The following is a 15812-nucleotide window of genomic DNA, read 5'->3' on the forward strand; positions in this document are numbered from 1 at the left end:
CTCTCTCTCTCTCTCTCTCTCTCTCTCTCTCTCTCTCTCTCTCTCTCTCTCTTTCTTACACACACACACACACACACACACACACACACACACACACACACATACACACACACACACACGAGTACAGACTCATGCACGCGCACACACACACACACACACACATACACACACACACACAAACACTCACACACACACACAAACACACACACACACACACACACACACACACACACACACACACACACACACACACACACACACACAAACAGTAACACTAACACATGTGCACAAAATGAACACACACACACACCGCGCGAGAGAAAAGGACGTCAAAGACTTTTGAACCGTTGACGTAATCTTTTTATGACGCTATATTTCTCGTCAATGTGTGACGAGTTCGGCTGTTCTATCAGACTGCCTGGCTGGCTGTGGCTCCGCAAATTCCTCCCACCGCCAAGTCGGTTTTTTGTGGTTTATTTCGCATTTAGGTCCCAGGTAACATTATGAAGTTTTAATACGATCAATCGGACCTATTATCAAGTTAGTGTATCAACTTTTGAACGAACTGCGCCCAGTAGTTTCCCAGCAATAAGCTGTTAAGTGGAGAAAGACAGACACACAGACAGACACACAATTAAAGTCTGCTGAGCCCTAGTACTAGCGTACTCGGGGATAAGTTTTAATTTATGGAACGTTTAGTAAATGACAAAACAAAACAATTAGTATTTATAGTGAAAGAAACGATCAATAACAATGACTAAATAAAAACGGTAACAAACCGACAAATAACTATGACTAAATAAAACGTATCTTGGGCGTTGTATGCTCTCACCACTTGCCAACAGTGAACAAATTCATGCACTGTCATGTCGAGAAATACGTCCTACAGGCGTTAGTCTAACATCCAGAAGGATACATTTTAATGATTCTTGAAAAAAGAAATCCAGTTGATGAGTAGAAAAAAAATTCCTTGTGATTCCTTGTGATATTAAGAAGGGTTCCTTGTGTTTCCTTGTGGTAAAATTGCGCACCGGACAAATGAATAACTGGTTCTTGAAAATCGCCACGGACCTAACTGCCAACTACGTAAAGTCATTGACACTATTTCCGAGAAAATTAGTTCAAATCTGATGAACTCGTTGATTCGTTTGTTGAGTGATTGATAAATTCACTGATTGTTGTTGTCTTCATATGTGTGTGTTTTGTGTGTGTGTGTGTGTGTGTGTGTGTGTGTGTGTGTGTGTGTGTGTGTGTGTGTGTGTGTGCGTGTGTGTGTGTGTGTGTGTGGGTGTGTGTTTTGTGTGTGTGCATGTGTGTGTTTTTGTGTGTGTGTGTGTGTGTGTGTATGTGCGTGTGTGTGTGTGTGGTTGTGTGTGTGTGTGTAAGTGTGTGCGTGCGTGCGTACATGCGTGAATGCGTGCGTGCGTGCGCGCGTCCGTGTGTGTGTGTGTGTGTGTGTGTGTGTGTGTGTGTGTGTGTTTGTGCGTGAGTACATTCGTGCGTGCGTGCGTGCATGCGTGCGCGCGTGTGTGCGTGTGTGTGTGTGTGTATGTGTGTGTTAAAAAAAAAAGCGAGACAAACAGATTTCAGGTTACAACAATCAAATAATTCCCCAAATCCTCCGAAGACGGAGCCTTTTTTGCGTGGTGATTGAACACTGTCGTACAGGTAATTCACCCATCTGGACAACAAAATATTATGTTCTGTACCAAATGGTCCCGCGAGTATAACGTGTGGTTGCGCTCATCTACAACAATATAGAGGTTGCGGGGAAAGCGACCGTATACTCAATACGGAGACGACTGCTGATGTAACGTCCTTTCCACCCTCAGCGGGTCAGGCCAACCTGGTGCAAACTGCCATCACCAAAATCGGAAATAAAATCGGCCGTATGAGAAGAAAAAAATGACGTCATCTTTATCTCGTTTCAGCTTTGAGTATTCAGACGTTCTCACCGCAATGTCTATACTAACAACAAATATGCGAACACACTGTTTTCTGGACGTTTTATTGATACACCTTTACATTTTAATCTGTTACATTACATTACAAGTAATAATTCATAGCATGTTTTAAGACCAAAGGGGCAAACATAAGTTACGAATGGAAATTCACAATCTTTCGATCTAACCGGGCTAAAGTGTTCCACTTTTAAACACACTTCTTGTGACCAGTTTTGAACAAGTGCAATATAGTACATAATTAAAATAGACAACGTAACACACATGGTAAAAACTAGTGTTCAAAAACACACTCGCGTTTAACATGTGTGCTACTTTTCCAAACAGGATGACCCAAAAAAAAGAGTACCCAAACAAAATTGAATAACTTTGTCAATTTTAACTTTGTTTTCTTTCTTTTTGAGGTGAGTCAAGCTAATCCACTGCATGGTTGGATGAAATAAAAGTTCTTCTCACAATGAACTATACTAATGATCAACGGACGTTTTGCATAGAGACCTATTTTCGCACAAAATCATACAGAGATGTGCAAGTACAGTTCCAGAGACACTTCGGTCAGCGCGATTTCTATCTTTGGGGGTTCCTGAAAGACAACATCTACAGGAACAACCCACAGACAATCACAGAACTCAAGAGAGCCATCACAACAACCATTCGCGGAATCTCGCAACAGGAGTGTGTGCGGGTGATTGATAACTTTGCGCGGCGAGTTCAAGTTTGCCTGTAGCGGCGTTTGGAGCATGTTCTGTAGAATGAGCATAACTTTCCTGAAAGACAAGCTAGAACGCTAAAATTTTCTGTGCAAATCATGCAGAGGCTACTTGTCTGTGTAAATAAATTTTATGAAGATTGCTTTATTTTTGTTCAATTTATGACATTTTGTTTGGGTACTCTTTTTTTTGGGTCACCCTGTATCATGCGCGCACTGTGTTCAAAAATGGTAACAAGAAATATGGTTACAAGTGGAACACTTCAGTTTACAGACTTTGGAGGCAGAAATGTCTGATTGTGGATTTTCGTTAAAGTTCCACTCCTTCCTGTCTGTTTTTTCTACAACGTGCTTTTTTAAAATTAAATTCACAGATTAGCGTAAGTGTCAGTTGTGACCTTAAGAAAATGAAACACTCTGCACACAACTGACGCAGGCTGTAGATGGTTATTATTTATGTATTACGCCTGGAAACATCTGTGATGGTGTACGTACATGGACGTCTTACAAACGTGAGAAAGACCACTCATGAGATAACAATATCGTTTAAACCACACGTGTGTATATCATGTAAATGAGGTCGTGTCAGACAAGTCTGGCAGGGACCTGCTTTTCCACTGCTTATGATGCCAAAGTCACGGAGAAAAACTTCAATATGGAAACACTTTGCCGCCTGCAGCTGTTTCCCCTGGACTAATTCTTAGAGCTTACACGTCACGCTACACTTTCTAGAGTGACATTTCTTAGCTTTGACGTCAAAGATTACACGAGGCTTTAATTAGAACGGATCGAGGTTCCAAAAGAAGCGTCTTCGATTTTGACTGCGGGACGTTTTGAGTAAAATACACGTAAGTACAACATGTAGGATAAACAGAATACTTTATGGCTTGCTGTGTCGTACAGGATGTACACTCGTTGCTTTTTCAAATATTGAAAAGCTCACTTTCGCTCGCAGTTCAATATTTTAAAAAAGCAGCTCAGGTAAATCTGGTACGACACAGCAATTAAGTCATGTAGTATTCTCAATGTTCACACAAGACGGATTATGCCTTTACATCAAAATCATCGGTAGTGTTGGCAAGCGTTAGGTCGTTGAGCATGTACAGGGTATACTGTAAACTGAAGTGTTCCATTTTTGAACACATTTTTTGTAACCAGTTGTGAACACGGTGTGACGAACTATATCTTTCTACTAGAAAAGTTAGTTCCCATGGTAAATACTATAAAGTGTTTATACCATGCTTGCTACTTTTGCTTTTAGAATCATATATTATATATTATCGTAATAATCGTAACAACAACACCATCACCACCACCACAACCACCACCACCACCACCACCAACAACAACAAAAACAACAACAACAACAACAGCAACAACAACAACAACAACATTAACAACAACAACATTAACTACGACCAAACAAACAAACTATCGCGAAGAATCTTCAGGACGATTTCGTCCTCTCGGGGGGGGGGGGGGGGGGGGGGGGAGGGGGGGTATACTTCTGTTTTAGAAGACTGTTTGTCCAGGACAGTAACAACAAAGCATTGAACCTATGTATGTACAGAAAAGACATTCCAGAAAATCCTTAGTCAAGCTATTAAACCTATTATCAACAGAGCATAACACGTCTTCGTACAAAAAAACAACCCAGAATACAAAAAACATGAATGGTAGGTAATTGGTACGTTTATTATTGACAAAACGAAACGTTACAATAATACAAAACGTTACAATAATACAAAACGTTACAATAATACAAAACGTTACAATAATACAAAACGTTACCATAATACAAAACGAAACGTTACAATAATACAAAACGTTACAATAATACAAAACGAAACGTTACAATAATACAAAACGAAACGTTACAATAATACAAAACGAAACGTTACAATAATACAAAACGAAACGTTACAATAATACAAAACGAAACGTTACAATAATACAAAACGAAACGTTACCATAATACAAAACGTTACGTTACAATAATACAAAACGTTACAATAATACAAAACGTTACCATAATACAAAACGAAACGTTACAATAATACAAACCGTTACAATAATACAAAACGTTACGTTACAATAATACAAAACGAAACGTTACAATAATACAAAACGAAACGTTACAATAATACAACACGTTACAATAATACAAAACGTTACGTTACAATAATACAAAACGAAACGTTACAATAATACAAAACGTTACAATAATACAAAACGAAACGTTACAATAATACAAAACGTTACAATAATACAAAACGTTACAATAATACAAAACGAAACGTTACAATAATACAAAACGAAACGTTACAATAATACAAAACGAAACGTTACAATAATACAAAACGTTACAATAATACAAACCGTTACAATAATACAAAACGTTACGTTACAATAATACAAAACGAAACGTTACAATAATACAAAACGAAACGTTACAATAATACAAAACGTTACAAGAATACAAAACGAAACGTTACAAGAATACAAAACGAAACGTTACAATAATACAAAACGAAACGTTACAATAATACAAAACGTTACACAATTATTTGTCAATAATGAACGTTCCAATTACCAACCATTCTCGTTTTGATTTTGATTCTGAATTTTGGAACGTTGGCAGTCTATCAGATTATGGATTTTCTGGATTATGGATTTTCGTAGAAAACAAAACCAAAACCCACCACATACAAGAGAACACAGAAGGAAGCTATACAGATCATTACTCTCTCTTTGGCGGGTAGACGTCCTTCCAGAGTAAGCGGTCGTCCCTGAGGATCTCGGCGAACTTGTGGACAAAGGGTTGGTAGAACTCGTCGAGGATCTTGACTGTCTCGGGCAGCATGGGTCCCAGCTTCTCGTACTCACTTCCCACGTTCGACAGTTGATGCTCCACCACGGTTGCAAGGTCCGTTCCGTTCAGCTTGTCTGGAACGCAAAAAAGTGGACAGAATTTCTAAAATCATTCCTCGGTTATGAATAGAAAGTGTTTTTTTCTGATATTGCACAAAGACATCCTTTCTGGCGAAAAAAAAAAAGTTGCGTGAAGCGATATAAAAACATTTTGTCAATCTGTCGTCTTAGATAACAGCCAACACCGAGACTACTAAGGCTTCGCTAGCCTAAACCGGAAGACTGAGACGGGTCCAGCTCGTCCCCGCGAAGCATGCGAACGTACTGCCAAATTTGTCTATTTTCTTTAATTGTGGGTTCATTTTCATAGTAAACATGGCATATCTATATGGTTTTTTTGATTCCGGAAATTATAAATAATAAGATGAAATCATCTTTGCATCGATAACGAACATTTCAATTTAAATGAGAATTTCGAGATTTTTAATGACCAAATTCATAAATTAAGTTTTAAGCTTCCAAGATGAAATGCAACCCCATAGTCCGGGCAGCGTTGAGCTATTCGGCCACCCGGAAATGTGAGCCCGCACACTCACCAACGTCTAAGAAATCAAAGGCCGTCTGAACGGTTCCTTCCAGGTCCATGCCATAGTCCTCGTTGCGCAGGATCAGCATCTGCTCCCGCGGCCAGATCCTCAGCCAGTCAGCCATAAAGATCGGGTACATGCCTTCAACTAGACGTACCTAAAAAAAAGAAGACAAAAAGAAAGAAAAAAGAAAGAAAGAATAAGTAAGTAAATCAATCAATCAATCAATCAATCAATCAACCAATCAACCAACCAACCAACCAATCAATCAAGCAATCAACCAAACAATCAATCAATACATCAAAAACGAAATAAAAAATAAAAAAAGAAAGAAAGAAACAAATGAAGACAGAACTACAGAAATACAGAAAGCAAGAAAGAAGGAAAGGAAAGAAAGAAGGAAAGAAACAAAGAAATTTCCACTTTTCATTAATTAAGTGTTATTTTATACTTAGTTAAGCTTTCACAAAATGTTTTAGACAAACTGGGAATCGAGGCGAGGTGATGATGTATGCATAAAGAATACTACATGGCTTGCTGTGTCGCACCAGATTTACACGAGTTGTTTTTTTAAAATATTGAACTGCGAGCGAAAGCGAGCTGTTCACTATTTGAAAAAGCAACGAGTGTAAATCTGGTACGACACAGCAAGCCATGTAGTATTCTGTTTATCCTACATACTGTACTTGCGTGTATTTTACTGAAAATGTCCTGCAGTCGAGGCAGCTAAATTGAAGACGCTTGTTTTGGAACCTCGATCTCTTCTAAAGCCTCCTGCAATCTATTACACGTCAAAGCAAAGAAACGTCACTCTGAAAGTGTGGCGAGACGTGTTAGTTCTAAAGATTCATCGAGGGTAATTAGTGAGCGCAAGTTTTGTTTCTATAATGACGTTCGGACTTTGGCATCATAAACAGTGGAAAAACTGGTCCCTGCCAGATTTGCTTGACATGACCTCATTTACATGATATACACACGTGTGATTTGAGCGATTATTATCTCACGGGTGTCTCTCTCACGTATGTAGGATAAATATAATTATGTAACTGACTAACAACCACACATACAAACATACAACAAATACACATCTTTTTTCATGTATTTCAAATAATCAATCTCCACTATCTGTTGGCAAAAATCTAAATTTATTTTCTTTGTTCTGTATTTTGTAAACCGCATTTCCTAACTTTGCGAAAATAACTGATTGCTTTTTACATTTAGTCAAGTTTTGACTAAATGTTTTAACGTAGAAGGGGGAATCGAGACGAGGGTCGTGGTGTATGTGCGTGTGTGTGTGTGTGTGTCTGTGTGTGTGTGTGTAGAGCGATTCAGACTAAACTACTGGACCGATCTTTATGAAATTTGACATGAGAGTTCCTGGGTATAATATCCTCAGACGTTTTTTTCATTTTTTTGATAAATGTCTTTGATGACGTCATATCCGGCTTTTCGTGAAAGTTGAGGCGGCACTGTCACGCCCTCATTTTTCAACCAAACTGGTTGAAATTTTGGTCGGGTAATGTTCAAACCCGGACTTCGGTATTGCATTTCAGCGTGGTGGCTTAAAAATTAATTAATGACTTTGGTCATTACAAATCTGAAAATTGTAAAAAAAAATAAAAAATTATAAAACGATCCAAATTTACGTTTATCTTATTGTCCATCATTTGCTGATTCCAAAAACATATAAATATGTTCTATTCGGATTAAAAACAAGCTCTGAAAATTAAATATATAACAATTATTATCAAATTTAAATTGTCCAAATCAATTTAAAAACACCTTCATCTTATTCCTCGTCGGTTCCTGATTCCAAAAACATATAGATATGATATGTTTGGATTAAAAACACGCTCAGAAAGTTAAAACGAAGAGAGGTACAGAAAAGCATGCTATCCATCTCAGCGCAACTACTACCCCGCTCTTCTTGTCAATTTCACTGCCTTTGTCACGAGCGGGGGACTGACGATGCTACGAGTATACGGTCTTGCTGAAAAATTGCATTGCGTTCAGTTTCATTCTGTGAGTTCGACAGCTTGACTAAATGTTGTATTTTCGCCTAACGCGACTTGTATTTCTATCAAATGGATTGAAATTTTGGTCAAGCAATTTTTGACGAAGGCCGGACTATGGTATTGCATTTCAGTTTTGAGGGGTAAAAAGTAATTAATGAGTTTGGTCATTAAAAATCTGAAAATTGTAATTTCAATTATTTGTTTGTAAAATGTTTCAAAACTAATTTCATCTTATTCTCCATCATTGTCTGATTCCAAAAACATATAAATATGTTACGTTTGGATTAAAAACCAGCTGTGAAAATTAAATAATATGAAAATTATGATAACAATTAGATGTCCGGAATCTCCATCATTGTCTGATTCCAAAAACATATAAATATGTTACGTTTGGATTAAAAACCAGCTCTGAAAATTAAATAATATGAAAATTATGATAACAATTAGATGTCCGGAATCTCTTTAAAAACAGCTTCTTCTTATTCCTTATCGGATCCTGGTTCCAAAAACAGATAGATATGATATATGTGAAATCAAAACAAGGTAAGAAAGTTAAAAAGAACAGAGATACAGAAAAGCGTGCTATTCTGCTCAGCGCTATTCTTGCTAGTCAATTTCACTGCCACGAGCGGTGGACTGACGATGCTACGAGTATACGGTCTTGGTGAGAGATTGCAGTGCGTTCAGTTTCATTCTGTGAGTACGACAGCTTGACTAAATATTGTATTTTCGCCTACGCGACTTGGTTTTTTTTCCTGATGAAGATTTCATAAGCGAACATTCGTATCGTCTTGTGCTGTTCTTGTATCCGTGAGTACAAAAATCCTTTTTTTTTTTAACTTTGATTGCTTAAATGTACGTCACTGACCACAACGTCGTCATAGATGGTGTAGTTGTAGGCGCACTGACGTATAGAGTGACGCTTGAAACATTCCTGGTATGTTTTGACTCCATTCACCACGAAGTTGTGGAACGTCGTGGACGTTGAGCCCTTTAAGTAACCCGTTCGCCAGATCCGGGATAAAAACCTCGAGTACAACCTGTACAATAAATCAAGAATATATAGGTTACATTTCATTCAAAATGTCAATACCGGTTATATTTATTTATGTTCTCCTTTTTCAAAGCACATTTTGGATCAAACACAAGAGAAGTGTATATTTTCGGATACAGGAGGTAATGGGGAATACAACGATTTCAGTTTTGAGATTTAAATTGGAATTACTGAAAAGTGACATTTTCGAAGAACAAATACATGTACGAAATAAAAGAAACTAGTATTGGCCACAAGAAAAAAAATAGGTCTGTTTACGGTAACCCGACCGACCCTAGTTTTTAGGCCCGACCCTAATCTTTATTTTGGATCGTCTGAAAAAAAAAACCGCATCCAAAATAGAGCTGTTTGCGCTCAAACAGCAGACGACAGAAGGGAGGTAAGCTCAAAGTACTGTTTATAGTTATGTTGGGCAAAAACAGGGATTGATGAGAAGAAATGAACTGTGAAACATCATAGAGAGGGGAGGAAAAAAAAAATGGAAAAAAAAAGCCGACCTACCGACCCTATTTTTTCACCCTATGTTACAGTAAACAGACCTATTTTTTTTGGCCTTAAAGGTATGTTATAAGAACGTCTAATTGTGACCAAAAAAAACGATACAGTCACTGGTCTTCGATCCAGCGGTCTTGAAAGTGGACTGATGAACAATTATACGACGGGCGCAGTGGCGTGGTGGTAAGACCTCGGCCTCCTAATCGGGAGGTCGTGAGTTCGAGAGTGGAGATTTTTCCGATCTCCCATGTCAACTTATGTGCAGACATGCTTGTGACTTAACCCCCTTCGTGTGCACACGCAAGCACAAGACCAAGTGCGCACGGAAAAGATCCTGTAATCCATGTCGGAGTTCGGTGGGTTATGAAAACACGAAAACACCCAGCATGCCTATTCAACGAAAGCGGAGGGAAGCTGACTATGCTCCCAGAGTATAGTGTGGGGAACCCAAAAGGGCAAACGAGCTCACACGTAACCAGAACATTCTGGAACGCTGAAGAAGAAGAAGAACACTTATAATACAGAACATAAACTTATGTGACAAATCGTCCAGAAGCTCGTTCGGAAGACAAACGATACAGAGACAAACCTGTCATGGAACCTCGATCTCCTCTAAATCCTCTGAAATCGTTGACCTTAAAGCAAACATAGGTCACTCTATAAAGCATAGCGTGACGTGTACGTTCACAACATTCTTTCATGGCAAATAGCAAGCGCAAAAGTGTTCTCAGAATGACTTTTGTCTCGGTGACTTTGTCATCATGAGCAGTGGAAAATTAGGTCACGGCCTCATCTACATGTTATACCAACTAGTGAAGTAAACAATATTATTATGTCATGGGTGGTCTCTCTCGTGTATGTAGGATACACAATCCTTTTGAAGCTGACTAAAACTCTGACCTGGGTGTGGGGTGCCTGAAGATGAGGATCATTTTGGACTTGGGGTAGATATGACGTATGTGCTGGCCGATGACGATGCGAGGTTCCTTGCAGCCCTGGTTGCCCTCCAGCCGTCCCCAGTTAAGGATGTCCCAAAGGTAGGACGGGGACCCGTCACCTGACATACGAGAAGGGTTGAGAATTGTATAGCTAATTTCTAAGCCCTATTAAAACGGAGATGGGTACGCTAAGGTTCCCAAGAGAATACAAGGAGACAGCAACAGCCAGACATCATCCCAAACAGAACTCTACAATTAAACGTCGAGCTACTATAGATAGCTCGCGCTCTTCGCCGGCAGACAACTCTGCAGAGTCTGCTGTGAAGGGTGATAATAGACAATGGTGTAACTCTTATGGCAATGGTCTTTTCGGAAAATTGTCTTGCATTATTTGTATTTTGCCCAGACCAAGGCTATCGACTATCGATTATCGAATGGAAAACACAAAAGTCGCGTAAGGCGAAATTACTACATTTAGTCAAGCTGTGGAACTCACAGAATGAAACTGAACGTAGTCCGCCGCTAGTGCAAAAGGCAGTGAAAGTGACGAGCCTGTTTGGCGCGGCAGCGGTTGCGCTGTGCTTCATAGCACGCTTTACTGTACCTCTCTTCGTTTTAACTTTCTGAGCGTGTTTTAAATCCAAACATATCATATCTATATGTTTTTGGAATCAGGAACCGACAAGGAATAAGCTGAAATAGTTTTTAAATCGATTTCGGAAATTTAATTTTGATCATAATTTTTATATTTTTAATTTTCAGAGATTGTTTTTAATCCAAATATAACATATGTATATGTTTTTGGAATCAGAAAATGACGAAGAATAAGATGAAATTGTTTTTGGATCGTTTAATAAAAAAATAATTTTAATTACAAGTTTCCGATTTTTAATGACCAAACTCACTCATTAGTTTAAGCCACCAAGCTGAAATGCAATACCAAACCCCGGCCTTTGTCGAAGATTGGTTTGCCAAAATTGCAATCAATTTAATTGAAAAATGAGGGTGTGACAGTGCCGCCTCAACTTTTACAAAAAGCCGGATATGACCTCATCAAATTTATTTATCAAAAAAATGAAAAAAACGTCCGGGGATATCATACCCAGGAACTCTCATGTCAAATTTCATAAAGATCGGCCCAGTAGTTTAGTCTGAATCGCTCTACACACAGACACACACACACAGACACACACACACACACACACACACACACACACACACACGCACACACACACACACACACACACTCACACACACACACACATACACCACGACCCTCGTCTCGATTCCCCCTCTATGTTAAAACTTGACTAAATGTAAAAACAAGTCGCGTAAGGCGAAAATACAATATTTAGTCAAGTAGCTGTCGAACTCACAGAATGAAACTGAACGCAATGCCATTTTTTCAGCAAGACCGTATACTCGTAGCATCGTCAGTCCACCGCTCATGGCAAAGGCAGTGAAATTGACAAGAAGAGCGGGGTAGTAGTTGCGCTAAGAAGGATAGCACGCTTTTCTGTACCTCTCTTTGTTTTAACTTTCTGAGCGTGTTTTTAATCCAAACATATCATATCTATATGTTTTTGGAATCAGGAACCGACAAGGAATAAGATGAAAGTGTTTTTAAATTGATTTGGACAATATAATTTTGATAATAATTTTTATATATTTAATTTTCAGAGCTTGTTTTTAATCCGAATATAACATATTTATATGTTTTTGGAATCAGCAAATGATGGAGAATAAGATAAACGTAAATTTGGATCGTTTTATAAATTTTTATTTTTTTTTACAATTTTCAGATTTTTAATGACCAAAGTCATTAATTAATTTTTAAGCCACCAAGCTGAAATGCAATACCGAAGTCCGGGCTTCGTCGAAAATTACTTGACCAAAATTTCAACCAATTTGGTTGAAAAATGAGGGCGTGGCAGTGCCGCCTCAACTTTCACGAAAAGCCGGATATGACGTCATCAAAGACATTTATCAAAAAAATGAAAAAAAAGTTCAGGGATTTCATACCCAGGAAATCTCATGTCAAATTTCATAAAGATCGGTCCAGTAGTTTAGTCTGAATCGCTCTACACACACACACACACACACACAGACATACAGACACACGCACATACACCACGACCCTCGTTTCGATTCCCCCTCGATGTTAAAATATTTAGTCAAAACTTGACTAAATATAACAAATGATGTGTAGATAATAGACAATGTTGTTTGTTTTAAGGTAATGGACTTTTCGGGAAATTGTCAAGATTGCATTATTTGTAGTCTGCCCAGACAAAGACGCGCTATACATGAGCATTGCCTAAGATATGAAAGCAAGAAGTGGTGGGCAGGTATAGCGTCTGTTATAATTATGGCAGTGGACTTTTCAGGTCATTATCATCTAACGTTATTTGTTCTTTTTGACCAGATTGAAACAGTTAATGTCCTATACGAGACTGTCTTTCTTTCTTTCTTTATTTGGTGTTTAACGTCGTTTTCAACCACGAAGGTTATATCGCGACGGGGAAAGGGGGGAGATGGGATAGAGCCACTTGTCAATTGTTTCTTGTTCACAAAAGCACTAATAAAAAATTTGCTCCAGGGGCTTGCAACGTAGTACAACATATTACCTTACTGGGAGAATGCAAGTTTCCAGTACAAAGGACTTAACATTTCTTACATACTGCTTGACTAAAATCTTTACAAAAATTGACTATATTCTATACAAGAAACACTTAACAAGGGTAAAAGGAGAAACAGAATCCGTTAGTCGCCTCTTAGGACATGCAGGGGAGCATCGGGTAAATTCTTCCCCCTAACCCGCGGGGGGTTACGAGACTGTGCTATACACGAACAATCTTTCTGACAGATTAAGTTGTTTGATAATAACAAGTATCATAGCAAAGACTAACACACTATCATACATGTTAATTTCTTTATTTTTCTTATTTATTTTCTTTAATTGTTTATAAACAACACACTTTTTAATGCGGGTGGTGGGGGGAGGGGGTGGGGTTGGGGCAGTAGAATATAAACATTAGACGATACTGCAAGCTGCCCTAGCATAAAATGATTGGCCAACTTACCGAAAATTTTATGTGAGTGTTGGTTAAACTTCACTTCGTTTGACACTGTTTTCAATCCAGCGTTACCAGTGATGAAGTCTGTGTACTGCTCAAAGGTCCAAGGTTCTGTCCAAACAGACATAAAATGTGTCAATTGCACTTAATCTTCAGATCCCCATACAAGTAATGACGTGTGTGCACGACACTTTCAAGTAAATTGTATCTTCAAAGCTCTATACTAGTAATAAAAAAACGGAGATCTTAGATCTTGTTAAATAAACTCACTTATTTTCCAAGCTCCATACAGTATAACTTTTTTCTGAGAAGAAAAACATCAACATCATGGTTCTTAAAATCGTCTCAAAGAGATTCTATGCATGTTTAAATTTACTTCAATTCTCTTGTAAGGACAACAATCAAATACAGATAATGTATTAGTTTTGATTCGAGTTTAGAAGATCACCATATCTTTTGTGCAGAGATAATCATACTTATCCAATTTGTTTCTTTTATTTTAACTTCATTTCTTAGAGAAAAAAGAAGCAGAAAGAGACATAGAAGACGACGGTGATGATGAAATACTAATAGATACACTACCAAAGCAAAGAATCCAGCAATGCTATAGACGATATTGGTAAATAACTTTCCCTGGTTTGTATAGGTTGTGAACGAGTGGTCACCCTTGCTTTTATTGAGGCAAACTGTCACACGCGACATTATTGGCCTGTCCCTAGCGAGGGGTTTAGGAGCACGTACTGGAGACGCACCCCTCGATAGTGACTGGCCTATAATGTCACGCGGGAAAGCAAGAGTAGTCCCCCTTTTACAACCCACACAAGCCCGACAGAGTTACTTCCGGAATTCTTCTATTGTCTCCCACTCATTCCACCAACAAAGCAACAACAATTGCAATGTTAAAAAGTCAACGTGTTGTAATTGTCCAAGTGTGTTCTGTTTTATGATTGTGTCCCCTTGTTTAGGTGATGTCCTGTAATGTACAGCATATATACATGTTAAAAAAAAAAAATTAATTTTTTTTTAAACTCCACAAAAAGAATAAAAAAATTAAAAAAAAATAAAAAAAATAAAGCTATACAGAAAGAAAATGAGTTGACATACTTCGATGGACAATAGAAACATTGCCACTATCTGACATCTCCACGTTTCCGAATCTCTCCCTGTCCCAGAAGTGATACTCTTTCATGGTGCCCTTCATGATATCAGGATGGAGTCGCAGACGCCTGTAGAGATCCGTGGTTCCACATTTGGCCACACCAGCAATGTAGAAATAAGGGATGCAGCGAAACCCTTTTTTGCGCGCTGGGTCTTCATACCAACATGGGTTCTTGGACTCGGGGATGTAATCCTTCGGTTCCTGGGAGAAAGAGGGTTTTGGTTGTTAAGTGGGAAGGTTGATTTTGGTTGATATGGACGATTTATAAGGAAGAATGACGGGCGCTGTTGCCTAGTGCATACAACGTCGGCCTCCCATAATCAGGTACCGAATTTCCTTAAGGGAATTCCATCAGGACAATAAGATATACACAATACCAATTAACAAATAAGTGAATAAGAACTAATAAACTCATGAAGGTATACACAACGAAGAGACACAGAGGCAGTCAAATGAATATACAGCTTGGTAAATTGACAGAAGACAAGACACATTTTTACATTTTGTGTTTTCGTCTTCGCTGTTCATGACTTGCAACTGTCACGTACACTCGTGCTTTTCAACGAGTGGATTTTTACCGTGAATGACCGTTTCTCACTGTCATGTAGGCAGCCATACTCCGTTTTCGGGAAATGCATGCTGGGTATTTTCGCGTTCTGAACTTGTTCTTGTGCTTTCGAATACACATTGGGGGTGGGGTAGGGGGAAGGCACTAGCGAGTTTGCACATAAGCTTATACCCATAAAATTAAAAAATAAATCTATATCCTTAACTAATCAGGCGCAAATGAGAATCGCAACCAGAACGTTCCTGACGGAAGTCCCACGTCTCATAAAATCATGGAATTGTGTTTGTATGTGTTGCTGTTTTTGTTTAAGAAGACCCGAGGGTTGAAACCTCGCCATTCCATTAATTGTTTGTATTCTTCGTGCACATATATGTGATA

The 15812-nt window shown here is 38.5% G+C and overlaps 1 protein-coding gene across 1 annotated transcript in view; it reads right to left on the minus strand.

The window, feature by feature from the left end:
• Window positions 1-15812, minus strand: part of LOC138965667 (uncharacterized) — a 46831-nt gene that overhangs the window by 5808 nt on the left and 25211 nt on the right. The window contains exons 9-14 of the mRNA XM_070337841.1: window positions 14812-15067; window positions 13714-13818; window positions 10593-10749; window positions 9012-9183; window positions 6138-6285; window positions 5414-5616 (exon numbers count right to left, since the gene is read on the minus strand). Coding sequence (XP_070193942.1) covers window positions 5414-5616; window positions 6138-6285; window positions 9012-9183; window positions 10593-10749; window positions 13714-13818; window positions 14812-15067 — 1041 coding nt within the window. The remainder of the gene's footprint in view (window positions 1-5413; window positions 5617-6137; window positions 6286-9011; window positions 9184-10592; window positions 10750-13713; window positions 13819-14811; window positions 15068-15812) is intronic.

Source organism: Littorina saxatilis, linkage group LG4 (assembly GCF_037325665.1).
Source record: "Littorina saxatilis isolate snail1 linkage group LG4, US_GU_Lsax_2.0, whole genome shotgun sequence".
In the NCBI taxonomy this organism is placed as follows: domain Eukaryota; kingdom Metazoa; phylum Mollusca; class Gastropoda; order Littorinimorpha; family Littorinidae; genus Littorina; species Littorina saxatilis.